The sequence below is a fragment of the Diabrotica undecimpunctata genome, chromosome 5 (assembly GCF_040954645.1).
Source record: "Diabrotica undecimpunctata isolate CICGRU chromosome 5, icDiaUnde3, whole genome shotgun sequence".
NCBI classification, from domain to species: Eukaryota; Metazoa; Arthropoda; class Insecta; order Coleoptera; family Chrysomelidae; genus Diabrotica; species Diabrotica undecimpunctata.
The window spans coordinates 62993912-63015360 of record NC_092807.1 but is presented as its reverse complement, the minus strand read 5'-3'; the positions used below and the strand labels follow the sequence as shown (position 1 = coordinate 63015360).

Here is a 21449-nt window from a genome sequence, read left to right as displayed (position 1 = left end):
TCTTGTTTGTCATTGATTTTATTTTTTGTGCATATTGTAACTGTCGTATTTTCGTTCGTATTGTTCTATTTCCCTGCATTCGTTGGAAAACCATTTTTCTTTGGCTTCTCGAATTTTCGTTGTTATGATTTTGTGGATCTGCTGGTATTTTTCTTCATTTTTATTCTTGAATTTACGTCTTTCATCCATCACATCCATTATCTCATCAGACATCCATTCTTTCTTCTTCCGTCTGTCACGCTTTAATAGAGTCGCGCATGTTGTTTGGATTGCTTCCCTCGATTTATCCCATCTCTCTATTATGTCTGACGTGTTCTCGTTAATGTCGTTTATTTTCTTTCCTAGTTGTTCTCGTACTTTTATTTCGGTTTTTGGGTTAGTGAGTTTCTTAATATCAATTGTGTTTAAATTAGATCTTTTCTTGAGCCGTTTTACTCTCATGACCATTCTGCATACCAACAGATTGTGGTCCGTAGGAACATCGGCACCTGGGTACGTTTTTGATGATTTTATCATGTTTTTATATCTTGTTGGTACTGCTATATAATCTATCTGATTCCTTATGATGTTGTCAGGTGAGTCAGCGGGGGATTTCCATGTGTAAAGTCGACGTTTGGGGAGCTTGAAGAGTGTATTACTTAATAGCAGTTTATATTCCTGGCAGAAGCATATAAGTCTATCACCTCCATCGTTTCTTTCTCCTAGGCCGAAGTTACCCACGATCTCATTCACCTTGCCTCTGCCAACCTTTGCGTTAAAATCTCCCATCACTATTGTTAATTCATGTTTTTTTGTCATTTTCATCAGGCTTCCCAGTTGTTCATAGAATTCTTCGCTGGTTGCCTCATCTTTATCTGCCGTTGGCGCGTATACCTGTAATATGTTAATATTCACCGGTGTTGCTTGAATTTGTAAAACATTATTCTATCTTAATGGGGAGTGAAAGATTTTACTGCCGAATTAATACGTGGGGCAACTATTATTGCGGTGCCGTTTCTGTGATGTGTTGTGTCGTTTCCAGCATAGTAAACTTTATATCCAAGTATATCGCATTGTCCAGAGTTTTGCCAGTGTATTTCACTAATTCCCAATATATCAATTTTTAATCTTTTCATCTCTTTTACAATGTTATGAGTTTTGCCGCTCTCGTACATACTTCGTACATTCCAAGTTCCAATCCTTAGGTGTTGAGGACTTGCTTCCTTTTTTAGGCCGTAGGGATTTCGCTGGCTGACGACCAGGGAGGCCCTACTATTTGTTTGTGTGCATCCTCCCCTGCCGGGTATTGGGATCCGATCACCATGATCAGTAATTTTTTTGTTATCGTAGTGTATTGCCATGATAACTATTCTAGGAAATTCTTATGGGGTGGTTTTCCGTTGCCTTCCCCATCGCAGTACCACAACCATTCAAACTGCTCCAGTCATGCTTGTGGTAGTCCAGTTTTAAGCCGATCCAGGATCATTTCCTTTGCGCCTTGAGCTGGTACTGATGATCGCTGCTGCCCTTCATCAGGGTATCACTCGGTAATCACTCGGTGAAATTTTCGCCATATCTGGCTACCCTCATATCTAGACCTCCTAAATCTAATATGCCACTGTATCTAATTATTTGAGCTGAGGGAAAACTGCTCACGTGTAGAAATTTGATATACAGGTGTAATTACATTTGCAATACATGGTTCATTACTACGAGCACCTATCAGAGCTGTCGGGATGGACATAGTAATATTTCCTTGTGGACAGTGTTCTTATATATATTTTTTAACCCTTCTAGCTTCTACCATAAAGGCATCTCTAAGTTTCGTTCGCTAACTGAACACGTACGGGGGTGTCTTGACGAAGAATGGGTGGTTTTAGTTGGTAGGCAGGGCAACAGAAAGGCATCCGTTTGCAGGACCTCCTTTACATAGGGGGAAATTGGCTCAGCTGTTTTCCTCTTCCCTGAATCCAACACACGCCGAGCAATGGTATGGTGTTTAGAACATTTCCACCCTCATAAAAAAAAGCTTCTACCATAAAGCAGTTTATTAGTATAAAACGAAAAACGAACTAATTAGATTATATTTATTGTTTTATTTTTGACATGTATTCTTAGAAAATTAACAACAATAAATTTTGCCGAACGCGTTTTCATGGAACTCCTTCACAGGCTTCTAATAAATAGACAAATACACAATTATATTTACAATTAATCAAACCTCACTCTTATTAATCCGCTACCGGAACCGTTTTACACACAATACATAAGCGTAACAGTTAGAGTATTCTTTGTAACATATAGAGAAGTTATTTGTTTGTAATATAATAAAATTCATAAACAAGGTCATTCAAAGTCAAACCTCATTTAAGTCTGTGGAATTTTCAACTATTTTTAGGCCATAAAATTTCAGTGATATAATTTGAGATGAAGCATTATCTTAGATCATGAATTACTCTCATTACTTCTAACACAGTGAATTTTAAACCTAATAAAACTATGAAATATTTTTATAAAAGCATTTAAAAGAACAAACTGAATAAATTTAAAACTGTCCTTTTATAACTTTATTTATCTTTATTTATTCATATCTTAAAGTTCAGAGCTTCTATCCAGTCGCCCTGATGAGTCCTGCTAGGATGAAATACGTATAAACGAATTGTAGAGGCACTATAGAAATCAAATCTTAACTGTCTTTTCTATATTTTTATTTAATCGTATTTTGGGTATAAGAAACCAGTTCATAAAAGGTTCTTGTATAGATAAATTCATATGATGTGGAATGCCATTTTAGATTTTCCATGTAGGTCCATTCATCGTGTGCTTGCTTTAAAAATTGTAGAAGGCACAGATTCAGGCAAAAATCTGAATTTTGGTTTCGGACACTCAGATCAGAAATATTCGAATTTCTAGTTTCTGTTAAATACATTTACTAAAAAAGGAATAAAGTAGTCGTGAAATGTAATGTGGAAGGGCTAAAAAGTCTTTCAGAGACTGAAAAGTCCCTGAAATTAAATTCATGAATATTTACATGCCTACTGAAAACAGACAATTCGAACTAAAAATATTAGAGTAATAATTGTCAAATAAGAACATCTTTTCACACCTTTTGAATTTGGATGTGAATATAAAGTGTGAAACCATATTTTCAGTGTTAAATTTAAGTTAACCCTCTATTGCATGAATTTATTTTATATTATTTTTTGACAAAATTAAATAAAATTAGATTAAATTACTCTTAATAAATGTATGTAGAATTCACCGTTACTTTTTTTTAAATGATCCGATTTTTGAGAAAAAAACTTTGTGTCCATTTGAGAACATTATGTATAAAAACTTTTATTAGAACCAATTGTCATACACATTAGATCGATGTATTGTCAGTATCAAACTATTCTAAATTGTGAAATTTCTTAAAAACAGTTACTACTTTTAGAATGAAAGGATAAATTCACCTTACATTTCTCGCACTGGACCTTTGATTTTCCTTTACAGTTTTTTTTACATCTTTCTCTGTTTGCAGTCCAGTTTGGCGAATATGAAAACTGGTCTGTTTGTACATACATATTGGGTCTAGGTTCAATGCATCTTCTTTTAGATGGTTGTTCGGGTGTGGAACTTCTAGGCCGACCTACTTTTCTTTTTTGTACAACACCACTGTTAGTTGTTCAGCTAGAATTTTTTGAAATTCAGCTGTGGTATAATCTCTTCAGTTTTTCCAACTTGTTTTTTGATTCGCCTGCCTAATAGGCCAAGCATTGACTACTGCTACATCCAGCATATGATAGAAAATACGGTGGTACAATTTTTTTTTGATTTTGATTGGATATAATCCCAATAAGGAATTTTGCAGATCCACACCGCCCATGTGCCTGTTATATTGTTGTATAATGTCTGGGCAATCAATTTCTTTCCTAGTTCTTTCGGTGCGAAAAATCTTTCCACTTTGGCTGTTGGTTGAGTTCCACAATAATCTGACAGTAAAGACACAATTTTGTTGTCACACCACTGGACTGTATGTATTGCAGTATTCTCATAAGTACCAGAGTGTTCCTGAATGCTTCCCCTTTGTAATTTTTTAATTTCTTTCTTTTGCCAACCTTTATTATTCAGAATTCGATTTGTACGGATTGTTGCGCTATAATGTATGCCTCGTTTTGACAAATAGGACACCAGTGGTATACTTGAAAAATAATTATCGTAAAAGAGCTTGTGGTGTTTATTGGATGGTATTTCTCTGCTCAATCGAACTACAACATTACTAGCAGCTCCCTTTACTTCATTCGGTAATACTGTGTAACCATCTTTTCCAGCCAAAATTTCAATATTATATGAAAATCCTGAGATTCCTGAGAGAACCCATATCTTGTATCCCCATTTACGAAGCTATTTGGGATTGTATGTTGAACTTTGAGTATGTCTTCATACTCAAACGTCCTTTGAACGATATATCTTGTTCGTCACAAGATAATTGTTCTTTTAAAATTATCTGCAAATATGATCTTTTTATTTGTTCAATAAGGGCGAGATTTTATCAAGACTCCATATATTTTTAAATTATTACTAAAATGAAGAAATATTTTGATCGTTTCAAAACGATTGATAGGCATTACGTCTGCAACTTGTGAAATTCTTGTTGTCGGAGTCCAATAGGTTGTAGTAGGTGGTCTTATTAGAGACATCCACAGCAATATCCCCATAAAATTTTCAATTTCTACAGGTTATGTGGTAAAAAGATCATTTTATTCATTATTTAATATATTTATTACGAATGTGATATGTGATACACAAAGATGATACGCCAAAAAAGAAACAAATAATTTTATATTATACTAGTCCTGCAATAATTAATATTTTATACCCATAGAGCTATAATACAAATAGACTGACTGCTGCCATATAGCCGCGTTACTCCAGTGGGGCAGAGAAAACTGACACAAAGCACTCCCTGCATATCTTACTAATTTACCAGGTTTACCGACCACGTAACCTAAATGACCAATGAGAAGGTTACGTGGTCGATAAACGCGGCCCATTAAAAAGAGATGCAGGGACTGCTTTGCGTCAGTTTTCTCTGTCGCATCAATTGGTAACATTGCCCTAAATTACCCTTTCCTCAGGTAGCTACAGCTTCCACCGTGGCAGTGTTGCTGAGTCACCAGGCTGGAATGCAGGGACTTTTAACAGTACTGCCACAATTGGTCGCATGGCTCCTGTAGATCTTATTTAGTTAATTTGCTAATTTGCTTCTTTTTTAAGTCATAAATACGTATTTACGATTGCCTTCCACCTTCATCTATTATCTTTTGTACTGAGTTTTTTTACTGAGCCAATGAATATTTCCTTATTTATAATATACTAGTCTCGCATTAATTAACATCATTATATATATATATATATATATATATATATATATATATATATATACTTTTGTTTGACAGTAAAAGATTATAAACTATACCAGTTATATTTTAATTATATAAACTAACTAATATTTTTTAATATTTCAAGAAATCGCCAAAATGATCCCGATGAAAGGTAAATAATTATTTGGTGTAGTTGTGTTTATGTATTCGTACTAGTTATTTTTTATTTTGTTTTAAAATAACTGCATGTATTACAAACCCAATAAAAGTGCATGGTTTTCAACTTTTTGCTTTTGCGTTGCGATTGTACTTGTTAAAAAATGATTTCTGTTGATTGAACGAAAGGCAGCAACGTCAAACGCATTGGTAAACAAAATGTTATTGTTCAACTAATCGATTACAAATAAAGTATTTTCCTATTTAGTTGACATACCCTAACGCCTTAACCTAAACATCGTTGACATTAACATTGTAGTTATGCTGTTGATATTTATAATTTGTTGATGTTTTTATTAGTATATTAGAATATGGTTAATATGGTTAGAAAACTTAATGTAACTAGTTTGTAAATTTAAATCAAGAGACACAAGTTTTTTTGTTTATAACAAATATAAGCATGTATTTATACATGATATGTCTATTAATTTATTTATGATCTCCAATGGACAACCCTCGGTTTATCAGACTATCTTTTATTGTCTATAATACGGGTCAAATTTTACACATCTGTTACCCTTCTTCCATATATTCGATCTGTCACAGACAAAATAAACAATATGCTTTACAAAGAAGCCATCAGGGCCATTTTCCGACCAACCAGGAAAATTTCCAAATTTCTGCCTTCTCTTAAAGATCTCACACTGCTTTCTCTTCTGGTGCAAATTCCATCTCCTGTTCCTGTTCCAACGTATACATCGGCGAAACTAGTCGGGCTGTTAAAACCAGAATCTCAGAACATCAAACATGCATTAGATTTGAATGATGCACAGTAAACACTGCCTAAAATAAGAAATTTTACATGTACACATAACACGGCAATATAGGGGACGAACAGTAACAGTAACCCACCCCATTCGAACGGGCGCGACAATTGTGGACGACCCGAGCAACCAGCTATATAAAAGCTATTGCAAAGTGGTTTCGATCTATTTCCGTTTCACCTTTGGATATTTTAAGTATTTGATTTATTAGCTTTCTTCTACGTCTGAAGAAGCTAACGTTAAGATGTAAATAAAGGGGTTGTCCAAAAAACACACGACCGAAACCGGGGAGGTGATTATTTGGTTCTAAATATCGCTGTAGAAGCAATCCTTTTTCATAATGAGAGATTGAAGCCTGGATACTTCATTATTAGTGAAAAGCAGGTAAAAGTTACTTCTCACTTGATAGAGAGGGGCAGATACTTCTCCCAATCAAGAATTTATACACAATTGTTGTTAAATATCAGTATAATAATCATTATACGTGTACTACGAGCTTAGGCTCATGAATTTATGAAATATTAATTTTTTAAGACTGACCAGTAAATACACTTTCTACTTTTCCACGGACAATTTTTATGCGGTCAAGACCGGAAAATGGACGCTATGGACCAACAAAAGAATTTCGATGTTTGATAATACAATCAGCATATATATTAACCGAAGTAAAACGAGAGAAGATGTAGACCACTTAATGGAATCTTTTAAAGAATAGAGGCAAGTGAAATTAGGCTGAAGGAATTACTAGATTAATATTTATTTGTCTGATATTAACAACTTTATCTGGTTTAAAAATTCTCAAAATAACCCGACTAAAATAGAATTTGTTTCAAATATAAAGAAAAGAGGGGTTCGTAAAAATTGCCATCCTTTGAAAGGAACGACCATAAACATAACTCACGACTATACCCAAAAACAAAGAGAAGAGCAAAAATATTAAAATACCATCTTAAACTTGCCCGACAGAATTCTAATACTAAAAGCTACATTAAAGACAATAAACTTTTTGTAGAAGGAAGTTCTTACTCTTTAGAAGACTTGCAAGATACAAAAGAAAATACTTATATACCAAACAAATAGTTCACTATTTGTTTGGTATATATTTATACACCGAATACACCAAGTATTAAAAAGACGACTGAATCAGAAATAACAGTATTTGAAGAAAAACCAATAGGAACACACAAAAACCCATCAAATCCGATTACGAGTAACAACACAAAGAAGGATATAGAAAAGGAAGTGAAAAATAAGTCTACTGAGAACCAGCTCCAAAAGTCAAGGCAGTTTTCTAGGTTACGTTCATCTAATAAATAGGTGTATTTAATACTAATATACCTATTTATTAAAGTTTGAACACGGATCCCTTTATACGTGATTATAATAACACTGAAATTAAAGCTCAAACAATCAATAATACAATAGTAGAATTCAATCATATTAGTAAAAACAGTAATTTACCCTTAAAAATACTGCATATAAATATCCGAAGCGTCCAAAAAAACTTTGAAGAATTTATCGTTTTTTTAAATCATTTTACATCTTATTTTGAAATTATTATTTTAACGGAAACTTTACAGCTCCTTGATTGCAATATATTTCAAATACATGATTACGGACTCATATATAGTAGAGGTAACTTTAACAGAAATGATGGTATTATTTTATATGTAAAAAACAATCTAAACTATAAATACAACATTATTAAGATCTCTGAAATGACAGCAATCGAATTAAACATCTACGGAAAAAATGAAAATATTAAAATCGTTTCTACATATAGATTACCAAGCTCATGCCCAAAGGTATTTAATTCATGCCTTAACAATTATTTACGCCATACAAAGGTCAGACATTAATATTTTTGAGGAGATGTTAATATCGACTTATTAGTTGATGATGACTATGTATCTGAGTATAAAAACTTACTTAACATGCATGGATATGTATCATATATAAACCAAACCACAAGACGTCACAGTAAAACGTGCCTTGATCATTTCTTTATTGAACATTCACAAAAAAGTAAACATAAACTTAGTCCTTACATTTTTAACTACGAAATATCTGATGATAGTCCCATTGCATTAATATTAGAAAATTTCAACTCTTCAGTTATTCCCACAATTAAACAAAAGAACACAATGTTAAAAAAATATACTGATTACATACAGTTAAAGCTAAATTTAAAAGGCGAAAACGGATCTCTGTTTATAATTCCACAAACATAAATAATACAACTGAGGAGTTTATCAATACACTACAACGAAATATTGACATAACAACTAAGGAAGTACAAATTCGAAAAAAATCAAAAAATAAAAAGCCTTGGATCAATTTAGAATTATTAAAAGCTATTAAGGAAAAAATAATTTAATAAAATAAACTAATATAAATTATCCAAAAATTTTATCTCAGCAGATTATTAACAAAAGCAAAAAAGAAATATTTTAATGACTTATTAATTTGATAAAAATACTTGCACTTCAATGGCTCTTTGGACATGTGTCAAAGAATTGTGTGGTGGAACAGTAGTTAAAACAGAAATTGAGGGATAAAGACAGATGATAATCTAATAACAGATCATGGAAAAATTGCAGATCTATTTAATAACTATTTCAGTGATTCGGAAAAAAATATACTGAGAAAATTGATACACCTCTCAATTATGTTGAACAGATTGAGTATGTAAAAAATGGCATATATTTATTTCCAACGAATGAAGATGAAGTCATAAAATGTATACATACACTAAAAAATCATTGACTTATATAATCAATAACTGTTTCAGATTAGGTATATTTCCCAATGTATTAAAAGCAGGTATCATTAAACCGCTTTTTAAAGGTGGAGATTGTAGTGAACTTGGAAACTATAGTCCAATAAGCTTGACTTCGAATCTCAGTAAAGTAATCAAAAAAATTATAAAATCTCGTCTCAATAATTTTAAGAAACATAATATATTATCTGAAAGTCAATATGGCTTTGGACAGGGAAGGTCTACAGAAGATGCAATTGGTAAATTGGTAAAAAGTATTTACAGTTCTTTAGATAATAAAAAAGCTTCTTTATGTATATTTGTAGATATCTCTAATCAGATCAGATCATAAGTTTCGCTGGCGATACAGCCATTTTTAACAATTGGAAATAATTGGAAAACGTTAAAGGAAAATGTCGAAATGGACTGTAAAAATAAAAAAATGGTTAAAAACATAACAAGTTAATATTAAATATTGAAAAAACTAAATACTTGCCATTTTCGTCATACACCACTGGGTTACCAAACTTCAACCAACTTGAAATTGACAACGATACAACAGTTCCAGAAGCAGAAAATATTAAGTACCTTGATATTGTAACAGACAGACACCTAAAATGGAATCATAATATCAAATATGTAGTCGAAAAAATAAGAGGTTTACTTCCAAAATTCAAGTATCTTCGCGAATTCTTAGATGTTAACCACTTGAAGATTTTATACTATTCTCTGGTACAATCACAATTAACATATGGGATTATTGGATGGGGTGGAGCCTACAATGCTCACCTTAAAAATCTAAACGTTATACAAAATTGGATAATTACAATAATATATAGAAGGGGTATAAGATCTTCAGTGGACCAATTATTTACAGACAGTCATTTCATGGATTTAAACCAGTTTGTATTCCTACAAAGCATTATTATATTTACATAGAGAGAAATCATTTCTGAATTGTACCCACCATACATATCAAACTAGAAATAGAAATTTAACGATATTAGTACCAAAAAAAAGGAAAAACTATTGGCCAACATTGCATTGATTTTTTGGGACCAAAAATGTTTAATTGCTTATCATCTGCCATCAAAATAATACACAACTATAAAAAATAAAAAAAAAAGAATAAAACAATGGATCCATGGTAATAGATATAAATTGTTTGAATTAATGAACATCTGTTAATGAGCTTCAATTTCAAATAAATGTTATAATTTAAAATTTTTAAATTTTATGTTTTTCTAATTGAAATTTATCAACAATTTGTGCGAATATGTTAAAAAAAAATTCAACCCTCACGTACAAGTTGTAGTCCATGTGACACACAACTTCTGTGAGAAACTGGATTTATTTATATATTATATAAAATATGTAAATTTATATTGTAACACATTTTTCTGTTATAAATAAACTCTATTATATATATATATATATATATATATATATATATATATATATATATATATATTATGAAGTGCCTAATTTGTTTTTTTTATCAAACTGGTCAGTTGCATCCAGTATCTAGTGTTACTATGTGTTAAAAACTTTATTATATAAAATAAAATAAAGAATTGGGTTTACATCAAAATGTCGGTCTTAAAAAATATTGTACGTCATGCGACCAAAAATTAGTATTTTTCAGGTGTCCCCAGCTCTCCGAGCCAAGCCGTAGACGAGTCCTGGAATCTGCCAGCCTCGACCTGAGACACACCACTTTCCAGTATTGTAACGTAAATTACTATTTCTACTCTCTCTTCGTTATACCAATCTTATTTCCTGATGCAAAATCGAAACGTCAAAATAACTGTAGTTTTTATTCCCATGTATAAAATATTCGGTGCAAAACATGCCACAAGAAAATAGTTTCAAAATAACATCCAAATAATTCTGACAATCAATTAGTAATATTTAACAATCTGTGATCGATTTTGATAGCGCGACAAACATTTCGTCGGAATTTAATAAAAATGCGGCTGGTAATATATTACAATGATCTGAAATTAATGAATGAAACTGTTTACAACTTAGGTTAACATCATCTTTTGATGGAACAGGATCGGACTTTTGTTGAATTGTGCATGGAAATTCTGTCACAAATATTTACGATAACGCTATATTTAAAATTTTATTTTTAATTCATGTCTTCTTTCAATCACAGATTTAGTTTTAGTTTTATCTTTTAATAATTTTAATTTTAGTTTAACTTCTTCTTCTAAATGTGCCTATCTTTGAGAGATATGGGCTACCACATTGACCCATCTTATTATATTCACAGCAGCTCGAAATAGATCAGTTGACGTTAGATCAGTCCATTTTCTAAGATTGGCCAGACAGAATATACGTTTACGTCCAGGGCCTCTTTTACCCTCAATCTTGCCCTGTAGAATCAACTGTAGAAGTCGGCATTTATCATTACCCATGATGTGGCCGAAGTAAGCAAATTTTCTGTTTTTTATGGTGTTAATAATTTCTTTGTCTTTTCTTAACCTCTGGAGAATAGTTACGTTACTTGTGTGGTGTATATATAAGACCCTCAACATACGTCGGTAGTTTAACTAGTTGATTTTATTTGAAGATATTAACATTCATTTATTGGAAAAGCATTATATGGAAACAACGATAATTAATAAAAGTCTTCATATGGAAGGTCTACATTATACGGAATCTGATGATCAAAATACTGGGACCAATCCTCTGATTCTGAATTAGGTTAAATCAGACATAAAATATATGAATTCAAGTGTTTGTTGTAAAAGGCCATTAACAATAACAGTCATCTACTGCTCACCATAACATAATATAAAAAAACAACAATTCACACAGTTCTTTGAATCTCGTTGAAACAGATTCTTGGCAGGTGGAGAATACAACGCTAAACGTAGCAACCAGGCAAATAAAACGTCCCCAATTCTCCAACCGTCCAAATTTGTACTGGAGATGGCACATGTGCAAAAAGCAATAAATAATAATGTTCGTGCAGATGAAGCTTTTAGTATAGATAATGAAATCCAATGAACGAAATAAAAGAGGAGAAAAATTATATAACTTCTTAGAACAACAAAATTTATATGCCATGAACACACACTTCAAGAAACCAGCAAACCGAAAATGGACGTAGATATCTCCCGATAAAACGACAAAAAACGAGATCGATTACTTTTTGTGTGGGAACAAAGACATTTTTGAAGATATAACTGCTCTCAATCGATTCACAACTGACAGCAATCATCGCCTTTTGAGAGCAATGATTCTTATTAAACAGACGAAAACCAGTAGCAACAGGCCACATAATTATTTTAATGAGATACATCAAACTAAAATACGACAGAAGGGAGATGAGTACAGACAAGTCTTAAGAAAAGAATTTGTAGAACATTGTCAACAAGAATATTCCGACATGAACAGAATTAATAAAGAAATGCAACGAAAACTCTTGTCAGCAGGACTGACTGTTGCAAAGAAAACGAAAAATAAAGAAGACCGAATAAGTGAAGGAACAAAACGGTTGATGGAAAAGAGACGCACATTTCTAAGCGAAGGAAAGGGAAACACCAATGGTTTCAAAGAATTGAATAAACAAATAAAGAAGGGAGTAAAGGAAGATTTAAGGATCTGTAATGAAAACAAGGTAGAAAAAATAATAGAAAAGAACCGAAACCTGAAATGCTTAAGATCAAACTTAGGAAAGCCTATAATAATCTCATTGAAGGATAATGATGGAAAAGAAATAAGAGAAAAGAACGAAATTCTAAAAGTTACTCCGACATTTTACCGTGATTTATATTCCTCACACAAGAACCCAGATAACACTGCAAAGGAAGACCTTAAGAGAAAGATAACGAATGTCAACTCAGAAATACTCCCTAACATAGAATCCTTCGAAATAAAACAAGCTATAGCACCACTAAAGAACAATAAGGCTCCGGGTCCAGATGGAATACTTGTAGAAATGTTGAAGGAGGGGAATGAAATTATTCTTGAAGAATTGAAATAATTTTTCAACGAATGTCTTCACAGAGGAGAAGTCCCAGATGATTTTAATGAAAGTTTGACAATACTCCTCTTCAAAAAGGGAGACAGGGGAGATCTCAAGAACTATAGGCCAATCTCCCTGCTGTTCCAAATGTACAAATTGTTTATGAGAGTAATAACTAACAGGTTAACGTCGAAGCTCGATAGCTATCAACCGGTAGAGCAGGCAGGATTCCGAAAGGGTTACAGTACAGCGGATCATCTTCTTACAGTCAGAACTCTAATAGAGAAAGCCAATAAATATCACTTATATATTGGCTTCGTTGATTTTAAAAAGGCAATCGACTCCATAGAACTTTGGGCAATAGAGAGAGCTATGAACAACTACAGGATAGACTCCCGATACAGAATACTCATACACAATATTTACAAGAAAGCTACAACGAAAATACAAATTGATGCGAAAACCAAAGCTATACCAATCAACAGAGGAGTTCGCCAGGGAGATGTTATCTCACCAAAACTATTCACACTTGGACTTGAAGACGTGTTCAAAGACATTAACTGGGCAGATAAGGGAGTAAATGTTAATGGAAGAAAACCGAGTCATTTAAGATACGCTGATGACATTGTAATATTCGCTACAAGTTTTGAAGAACTACAGACCATGATGACGCAACTATTTCAAGCTTCGGAAAAAGTAGGCCTTAAGATGAACTTGGAAAAAACAAAAATAATGACAAATACACCGAACATTCCAGAAATAAATTTAGAAACAGAAAGCGAATACATCTATCTGGGACAGATAATGAAAATTAACAAAGAAAATCAAACTGCCGAAATTACCAGAAGAATAAGGTTAGCGTGGGCAGGATTTGGAAAACTGAGTTAGATCTTGAAAAGCACTAAAATAAAACAGTATTTGAAAACCAGAATTTAGGATCAGTGTATCCTCCCTATACTTACGTATGGTTCACAGACGTGGAAACTCACCAAGTCCAATAGGGATAAAATAGTAAAACCACAAAGAGCGATGGAAAGATCAATGCTCGCGGTGAGATTTATAGACAAAAAAATAAACAAATGGATTAGAAGCAAAAAGAAAGAAAAAGAAGCAGGAAAACATGCTGCCAAATTAAAATGGGGCTTCGCAGGACACAATACATGACTGAAGGATAAGAGATGGAACCACGAAATACAACAGTGGAGGCCATGGTTAGAAAAGAGAAGCAGAAGAAGACCACAAATGAGATGGGCTGATGATATTAAGAAGATCGGAGGACACAACTGGAAGCAAGTGGCGCAAAATAGAAGACACTGGATTGATTTGGGGGAGGCCTATGTCCAAAGTTGGATTACTGAAGGCTGAAGAAGAAGAAGAATGAAATCCAAATTTATCTACAATCTCCCTATAAACTTGAAACGTCTCTAAAAAATTTACATTAACCAAAGTCAATAATATCATTTACAATAAATTAATCCCCAAAAAGTCCCCAGGGTGTAATCTAATTACCGTAGGAATATAAAAATCTAAATACCGTAAGGAATTACCAAGAATAGCCCTACTTTATCTTACAAAACTGTATAATGCCGTATTAAGAACAGGACATTTTCCTATAGTTTGCTCCCTATTAGCCCAAATAATATTACTTACAAAACCCTGAAAATGTTTGGAAGGAAATAAAGTCCTACAGACCTATTAGCCTGCTTCCTAATATGTCTCAAATATTGGAAAACTGCTGATAAAGCTAATTTTAATTGACAAACAAATAATACCCCATCACCAGTTTAGCCTTAGGCCACTGCACGCTACGACTAAACAAATGCACTGGGTTTAACAGCAAATACACCAATCAGCAACAGCAACAGAAACTTATGCAGATGACACAGTAGTAATCTCTTCTCATTAAGACCCAGCCGTAGCATCACACAGAGTACAGGCTAACCCAAGTGCAATATAAACTTATCCAAAAAAGTGGCGTTTACAAGCCAATGAAACAAAATCTTCACAGGTAACATTTACAAACCGCAAGTAAAACTGTGATCCGGTATCGTTAAACGGTCAACCTTCTGACACAGAAAGACGACATAAAATACTTGGTAATGTATTTGCATCGCAGTCTTCACAAGCTCATCGAAAAAACACATATTTACCAAGCAAAAACAGCTGTGCCTTAAACTCAGAAAACTATATTGATTAATAGGCCCGAAGTCAAAACTGTCAATCGACAACAAAATTTTACCATATAAAGTTGTAAAACCCATCTAGTATTGACATTCTTGAAAGATTCCAATCGAAAGTCTTCCGGATGATAACTAATGCTCCATGGTTCGTTCCAAACAAGATGATCACACGAGACCTCAAAATGACAACTGGTACCAAACTCTGCCAACGACATGAACAGAGACTAACATACCACCCGAATAATCTACTCCAAAACTTAATGACACAGCCAATCAGACGTAGGCTCAAATGAAAAACTCCAGCAGGCATGTTAACTATAAACTAGTCGCATAAGAGTAACACAATGAAATCTAGAAGCAGAAGCTCAACCAAACGCTAAGACATACGTAACACTCTTCCAGTGCCAGGATACACAGAAAATTGTCAATAAACAATTTTCTACAAGACATTTTTTCTTTATTAATATTTATATTGTTAACTATTGTCGGACAATTTACTTATTCCAATTATATTACAGATTGCAAATATATAAAGTGTTTGTTCTGGCAATTTTAGTAACAAGCTACTTATTGTTGTCACTTCCGAATGCCCTTTTAAAGATACATCTAACCAAGTAACAGCAATTTTATTAATTAAATTACAACTGTTTTTTTTAACAGAAAACTGAGAATTTTCTTTTCTCTATTCGGCACTGCTGATGTACGGGGTTATTGGCCCGTAATTTCTCCACCACCTGAGGAAGTTTTTTGAGGGATGAACTAGGAATGATTACCTTTTAATAAATCAAATATAAATAAATTGTATTAAATGTGTAAAAGCGTATCGAGGTGATAGTTGGTTGCTCGTTATCCCGCAACTTAAAAGTTGATTGTTGCAACTCATTGGTTTACTTCCATTTTTAGAGCGGGAATTTGTATGTTTCCCTAATAATGCAATCCTTTAACATCGATTTAGTGTCATAATAATTATAAAAATTTATTAACATCGACCTAGTGTCATAATAGTTATAAAAATGTATTACTTTAATTATGTAATTTAATTACAAGATCCACAAGGAAACTAAGTTCCTATAGCTGGTTGTATATCATGTATCACAAAAAATTTAAGTAAAAATCCTTTATAAAAGGTATATATAAATTAAAAACCCAAACGGGCTACGTCATGAAGACAAAACGTTTTCGGAAACCATGTTTCATCATCAGTGTCTAGGTGTACATGTTTTGAGCCACTAAATATCAAGGTAAAAACCCGTTAAAATTTATCTGTTACAATTTGGTTTACATTATTTGGTATTATATTTTATGATGTTAGAGTTAGGATATGGTAACACATCCCCTTCGCTCGCGAATGTGATGTCAACGTGTGATTGGCTGGCGCCCCGTACGAAGGTTGGCTTATTGTTGTTAAGCACTTGGAGGCCAGCCTGGGCTATCCATTCATTCCAGAGTTCCCCCTTTTTGTCGTTTATGGGGGAACCCCATTGTCTGGACTTCGCATTTATGTCACCGGCGATCAATATTTTTTTTTTTTTTCGTTTATAGCGGCACCCATTATTTCATTAACGATTGTTTCGTATCTCATCATAGGGATGTTTGGAGATACATAGCATGCCAGGAGGCTGAACCTAAAAGTGTTTTGAAAATTTCTAATATTTTTCCTCAGCTCAATTTTGATCAAAAAATCTTAAAAAAATCAGAGTATTTTTCTTCTTCTTCTTCTTTTTATGTATGCATGACTTTGTCTGTTTTTCAATGTGCCTCCAGTAAGTTCTCGTTCCATCGTTTTCGTGGTCTTATTACTGATCAACTTTCTATTGGGAAACCGTCTCTTGTCGTCTTTACTACTCTATTTGTTGTCATTCGGCTTATATAATATAATCGTTCCATTCTACTCTTCTACTTCTTACCCAGCTCTTGATGTTCCCCACCTTGCATCTACGTCGCATTTCTAGCTCTGTCCCGTAGTGTCTTACCAGAAATTTTTCTAAGTGTTTTCATCTCTGCTGTTTCGAACATGCTTTTTGTCCTCCCTGTATCAGGTCGTGTTTGTGCCGAGTATGTCATTGTTGGTATGATGACTGTTTTGTTAATTCTACCTTTTATTTATTTCCCGATATTTTCATTTCTTCCTATTGTTTCATTCAGGCAGCCTGCGGCTCAATTTACTTAATCTTCCACTTCAGTTTCGAGCTTTCCGTAGGTATATAATGTGATGCCTAGATATTTAAACACCATCATTTGTTCTATTATCTGACCTTCCAGCTCCAATTTATATCTTAGTAAATTTGCTGTTGTAACCATGCATTTTGTCTTTTTTGGGGAAATTAACATGTTAAATTTTCTGGCGGTTATACTAAATTGGTGCAGTATACGCTGCAAATCATCTTCACTCTGGGAGAGCACTATTGCGTCGTCTACATAGCAGAATATTTTAAGTTGTTTTTCTCCCATTTGGTATCCTGTTTTAGTTCTACCTTTTTTTATTATTTCATCCATATAGAGGTTGAACAATAGAGGACTAAGGGGATCTCCTTGTCTTATCCCATTGCTAGCTTCAATCGGGTTGGTTAGTTCTTCTACTTTACTTTTATTGTGCTGTTTTGGTAGATAATTTCGATCGCAAGAGAGGTATCTCTCTTGCGTACAATAAGTGGATAACCTCCTTTAATTTGACCCGGTCAAATGCCTACTTAAGGTCCACAAAACATAGATATGCCGGTTTGTTGTATTCTAATGATTTCTCTTGCACTTGCCTCATTATAAATATTGCGTCGGTGCATGATCTTCCCGACCTAAAACCTTGTTGTTCTTCTGATAGTGTTATAATTTCATTCAGTTTATTTGTTATCACGTTGGTTATTCATTTTAGTGTTGGTTTTAATAAATTAATTCATCTGTAATTTTCCGGGACCGATTTGTCTCCCTTTTTGATGAGAGGTATTAGGATATTTGATCTCCATTTTTGAGAAATTCTGTTTTGTTCTATTATTTTTTGGATTAGTTTTAATAGTTGTTTGGTCAGATGTGGTCCTCCGTACTTTAGGAGTTCGTTCGGTATTCTGTCCTCTCCTGGTAATTTTCTAATTTTTAATTGCCTTAATACTTCCTTTACCTCTTCCTCCTCAATATTTATTTCTTCGTTTGTCGTCGCCTCTGGTTTTGGTGGTTTGTTATCGTCAGCTTTAGCAAATAGTGATCGAAATTAGTATATTTATGATTTCTTCTGAATGTGTTTCGTTTTTATTAGTTCGTTCATCAGTTCTTCAGTTTTCTTTGTCCTCTAATGATTCTTCATATTTCGTAGAAGGCGTGCTCAGAAAGGATCGCTCAAAAAATGTTTTTTTGGAAAACTCATTTTTGCGATAGTGGATCACTGGGGCCAAGTAGAGAGCTAAAAATTTGGCTAAAGGGATTTTTTAATTACTTTCAAGAGCCCAATCTAAAATAAAAATCCAGATGAGTACAGATTTTACCATTTTATCCCTCTATAGCCATTGCAATTTGTTATAAGCATTATTTATAACATCGAAAATATGTACATACATAAAGAACCAGCTAAAAGAGTAAGAAAGTACAATTATTAAGGTTCTCTTTTAAATAAGAACAATGTGAAGAAAAGCTTTCGAACTCTAGCATATCGCAGGATATTAAAAAGACTAGGTATGTACTGACTAATAAAAAGAGAAAACTGCTCTTTCTGGCATACATCACCAGAGAAGAAAATTATCAGTTACTTCAACTTATAATACAAGGAAAAATAAGTGCAAACTTAAATAAGTTTCAAAAAAAGAAGATATTCCAGTTTAAAAATCTGCGCAAATTGTTCAACACCATCAATAGAGATCTGTTTGGAACAGGAGTTTCGGAAGTATAGGTATATAGTCTTAATGATTGCCAACGTTCAAAACGAAGACGGCACTTGAAGAAAATTAGTTTTTTCTTGAACGACCCTTTCGTGTATTGGAAAACATCCTAATAAAAGTAGCTAGAAATTTATACACCTTTTTTATGTGAAAAAACCATTTATATTATTGATTTTTCTTTTCTAGAATTATTTGCATTTTCTTTCTGATAATATTACTTTTAAATGTATTAAACATGTGTTAGATCAATTTTATAGTCTAAATGAAAATATCACTTAATGTTTTTTTGATTGCAGAATCTACAATACCTTAATAAAAATGGGTTCAAATAATTGACCTTGTGCTTATAAAGTGTCTAGACCGACTATGAGACTTCATAGTAAATTTACATTTAATATGCGAAATAAAATGTTTTATTTTTAACACGCTATGCATTTCTGTTACTAAAGACAAATTAATAGGTACTAGATTCGGGTAGATTTAAACTTACGTATTATCTAAAGAAGTTTAAATTGGAATTAATGGGATATTAATTATATACTTTAGAAAGGAACTACAACGGTAAAGGGGTTTTATTATTTCATATGCTCAATGGACCCCCAAATATGAAAAAACCGCTGAGTGCTGCCATTTAAAGGGGTGCGTTTTTGAGGAAGTGATGAATTAGTCCCTATGCACTTTTTGTACACATACATCTACAGAAAATTTGTTCAAAATTAAATTTTTTATCTAAATTTTATTCTTTAAAATTTTTTACTTTTAACGATTTTTGCTATTGACAGCAAAATGAAAAAAATTCGTACCAAAGGTACACTCTGCATCTTTAAAAGTAATTTTAATTTTTTGATAAGACACTCCGATAGGTGATAAAAAGCTATCAAATTTTTACCGTCGAGTCTTCTTCTCAGTAAGTTGTGGTTCCATCGTTTTCGTGGTCTTCCTACCGATCGTCTTTCTATTGGGGAACCGTCTCTTGTCGTCTTTACGATTCTATTTGTTGTCATTCGGCCTATATGATCGTTCCATTCCACTCTTCTATTTCTTACCCAGTTCTTGATGTTCTCCACCTTGCATCTACGTCGTATAGTACTTCTATCTCTGCCCCCGAACTTTCCGTAGCTAGTTAATGTGATGCCTAGATATTTAAACTCCATCACTTATTCTATTAGCTGACCTTCCAGCTCCAATTTACGTCTTAGTAAATTTGCTGTTGTAACCATGCATTTTGTCTTTTTTGGGGAAATTAACATGTTAAATTTTCTGGCGGTTATATTAAATTGGTGCAACATACGTTGTAAATCCTCTTTACTTTGAGAGAGTACTATTGCGTCGTCTGCATAGCAGATTATTTTACGTTGTTTTCCTCCCATTTGGTATTCTTTTTTAGCTCTTACTTTTTTATTATTTCGTCCATAATCATATTTAACAATAGAGGACTCAGGGAATCTCTGAGTCCCTAAGTTCTCTAGGATTATTTACACGTATTTATCATTATCCCATTGCCAGCTTCAATAGAGTCGGTTAGTTCTTCTTCTACCTTTACTTTTATTGTGTTGTTTTGGTAGTTATTTTCGATCGTTTTGATTATTCCTAGAGGTATCTCTTTTGCGTATGGTAAGTGTATATCGTCCTTTAATTTGACCCGGTCAAATCCCTTTGTAAGGTCCACGAAACATAGATATGCCAGTTTGTTGTATTCTAATGGTTTCTCTTGCACTTGCCTCATTATAAATATTGCGTCGGTGCATGATCTTCCCGACCTAAAACCTTGTTATTCTTCTGCTAGTGTTATAATTTTATTTAATTTATTTGTTATCACTTTGGTTATTAATTTTAGTTTTATGTTTAATCAATTAATTCCTCCGTAATTTTCCGGGACCGATTTGTCTCCCTTTTTAAGGAGAGGTATTAGGATGCTTGATCTCCATTCTCGAGGAATTCTGTTTTGTTCTATCATATTTTGGATTAGTTTTAATAGTTGTTTGGTCAGATCTGGTCCTCCGTACTAACTGCCTTTCAGTCACACAGTCCATTCTTGCTGTTGGGATTGTATAACAATACTGGATCACTTCTTTCGAACAAACTTTCGATGTACATTAGGGATAAATGTTCTTCCCAGGGATGCAATCTTCTAAAAATAAAATCTTGAGGAAGCTTTATTTCTCTTCCGGTAATCATCATCGATGGAGAATAACCGGATTATCGGATTTAAAGTATCCCAATAATTTTAATTAACAGCGACGAATATTAAAATATATCGAAAAACAGTTCTTAAAACAGATCAGAGGGAAGTCTTTTGACCATTCTGTCACACTGCGGAAGGAGAGGTGTGTTGGGACTTTTC

The 21449-nt window shown here is 33.2% G+C and overlaps 1 protein-coding gene across 3 annotated transcripts in view; it reads left to right on the top strand.

The window, feature by feature from the left end:
* LOC140441349 (uncharacterized) overlaps positions 1 to 21449 on the top strand; it is a 129898-nt gene that overhangs the window by 24306 nt on the left and 84143 nt on the right. For 2 of the 3 annotated variants that reach the window (XM_072532013.1, XM_072532015.1), the window contains exon 2: positions 5491 to 5517. The exons of the other annotated variant lie outside the window; for it this stretch is intronic. In XM_072532013.1, the coding sequence (XP_072388114.1) occupies positions 5491 to 5517 (27 nt within the window). The remainder of the gene's footprint in view (positions 1 to 5490; positions 5518 to 21449) is intronic. 3 annotated transcript variants of the gene reach the window in all.